This window comes from Aplysia californica, unplaced genomic scaffold (assembly GCF_000002075.1).
Source record: "Aplysia californica isolate F4 #8 unplaced genomic scaffold, AplCal3.0 scaffold01193, whole genome shotgun sequence".
Lineage (NCBI taxonomy): Eukaryota > Metazoa > Mollusca > Gastropoda > Aplysiida > Aplysiidae > Aplysia > Aplysia californica.
The window spans coordinates 11,443-13,823 of NW_004798463.1; the positions used below are offsets into that span (position 1 = coordinate 11,443).

Genomic DNA, 2,381 nt, shown 5'->3' on the forward strand with positions numbered 1-2,381 from the left:
TGTCTGTGTGTGTGTGTGTGTATGTGTGTGTGTGTGTGTGTATGTGTGTGTGTGTGTGTGTGTGTGTGTTTGTGTGTGTGTCTACCAGACCATTGTGGGGAGTGTGTGGTGATGGGTGGGGTTTTGTTTTGTGATAGAATATTTTGTTTTGTCTTGGAGTATAATGTCTTGTTTGTCTTGGCGTATAATTTTTTTATTTATTTTGTGTTGAAGTCATCGTTACTTTTAATAGTGGGTGGTTGGCGGGTGCTCTGGTGTGGTTTGCTCCTTCTTACCTATCAAACATCTATCGTTGTTATCTCCCCTCCTTCTTTTTTGTGTTTGTTACTCCTTATTAAAAAACCTACATTCTTCGGCACTTTAATGACCTTATTGTGTTGTAAGTGCCGTAAAACTCTTACTAAAACTAAAAAAAACGAACCTTTGATTCTTCAAGTTCTTCTACTTGGCTGAAGAAATCTTCTCCTCTGCAGATGTATTGGTCGTCGTCAGACGTTGATGGACAAGATATAGGCCTATATGTATGTGTTGGAGTAGAATGTTTGGTTTGGGTTTGTTGTTGGTTCTGATGAATCCTGTTTTGTTTTGAGACAGAGTTGGATGAGGAAAGTTTTGTTTGTGGTTGAGTTTAATGAAAAATTAAGTTGAAAATTTTGCACGTATAAATATGTCAATGTTAAGCCTCCCTGCGAGGATGTTTGGAGGGCGCCTCTGGTCGGTCCTGCTTCTGTGCTTTCCCTCTGTTGTTTCTGTCTGCATCTTTCTCTTTTCGTGGGCGGTTGGCGGGTGCTCTGGTGTGGTCTGCTCTTTCTTTCCTATCAAACATCTGTCGTCCCTATCTCACCTCCTTTTTTTGTGTTTGTTACTCTCTTGTAACGCATAATCTATTCTTCGGCACTTGTATGACCTTATTGTGTTGCAAGTGCCGTAAAACTCTTACTAAAACTAAACTAACTTTCTCTTTTCTCTGCCTTAAAGGACAGCGTGTTTCTCCTCACTCATTCCCAAAACTCGATAGGTCTGTTTCATCTAAATATACATGTATTTTTGTAAGCCATCATTGGGAAATCAGGCTCTCGTCAAAATAATGAAACCAAAGAAACAGGCATTTTTCTGCCTCTTCCAGTTTTTCTAACAAACTCTTGTTTTTCGACTCAATACCTTTTTTTATATCCCTGTAAAAGCACATTGCTTTGTGTTTGTTACTCTCCCCCCCCCTCCCCAATCTTTCCTTCCCAATTCCCCCTTCTCTCTCCTCCCCTCTCCCCCCAATCCTCATCCTAACTTTCCTCTCCCTACTGGAAAAACGTTGACTAAAAGCACAGTCAGGTACATTTACAGTTTCCAAGTACAATAAAGCTTTGGATGTTACCAAACTTTGATGGTCATTTTCTCACTGATTTTACCTCTGAAACAAGGCAATCCCCACCTCATTCTATCGTAAATGTCTCAACTTTTATTCCAGATATAATATGTGAAATGTGCTGACAAAATGAGTTACTTCTTGGACTCGAGCCATATGGAAATAGATACATCACGCTTATAAGTTTTTAAAAAATACATAAGTATGAAATAATAGCAGGCATATTATTACACTTAAAGAATATGGCATCAATAGAAAATCTACAAATTTGACCTTAGTGTTGATTTTTTGGCCAATATCTTCATTTGTGGATTGCGAAAAGTAACTCATTTTGTCAGCACAGCTCACATATGTGTATTTTTGTCTTCAAAAGCAGCCTGACAAATGAACAAGCTTTTACATGATATCAATAACTCCATAATAACATGCCCAAAAATTGATGAGCGCATCCTTCCACTGTGTTGTGACTGATATAAAGAGAGTTACGAGTACTGACTGTTGTCATAGTCATACAGTAAGATTATTTCTGGATCGCTAACAACAACAACAACAGTAAGATTATCAGGATAAATGATGTAATGGCAGGTGGTTGGTGGGTGCTCTGGTGTAGTTTGCTAAATCTTTTTCTATCAGACGTCTATCATCCTTATCTCTCTTCTTCCCGTTCTTTGTACGTTACTCTCCAGTAACACCTTAAATGACCTAATTGTGTTGCATGTGCCGTAAAACTCTTGCTGAAAATAATTTTTCAAAAAAGATTTGACGTGTTGTGTGTGATGTGTTTCTATGTTTCTATCTACAACAAGATTTGACGTGTTGTGTGTCATGTGTCGTTATGTTTCAGCCGTACAGCCAGAACGGAGGTCCCGGGGGTCCTGGGGGTCCTGGTATGTACGGAGGTCCTCCCTCACAGCAGCCGCAGCAGTTTGAGTACAACCATGGCTCTAACATGAGTGAGTACTGTGTGTGTGTGTGTGTGTGTGTGTGTCTGTCTGTACGGAGGTCCTCCCTCACAGCA

At 39.7% G+C, this 2,381-nt stretch overlaps 1 protein-coding gene across 1 annotated transcript in view; it reads left to right on the forward strand.

Moving 5' to 3' along the window:
* Window positions 1-2,381, forward strand: part of LOC101862919 (calcium homeostasis endoplasmic reticulum protein) — a gene marked incomplete at both ends in the record, with an annotated part of 16,769 nt that overhangs the window by 11,033 nt on the left and 3,355 nt on the right. Inside the window, 1 exon segment of the mRNA XM_013090248.1 lies at window positions 2,208-2,316. Within this exon segment, the coding sequence (XP_012945702.1) occupies window positions 2,208-2,316 (109 nt within the window).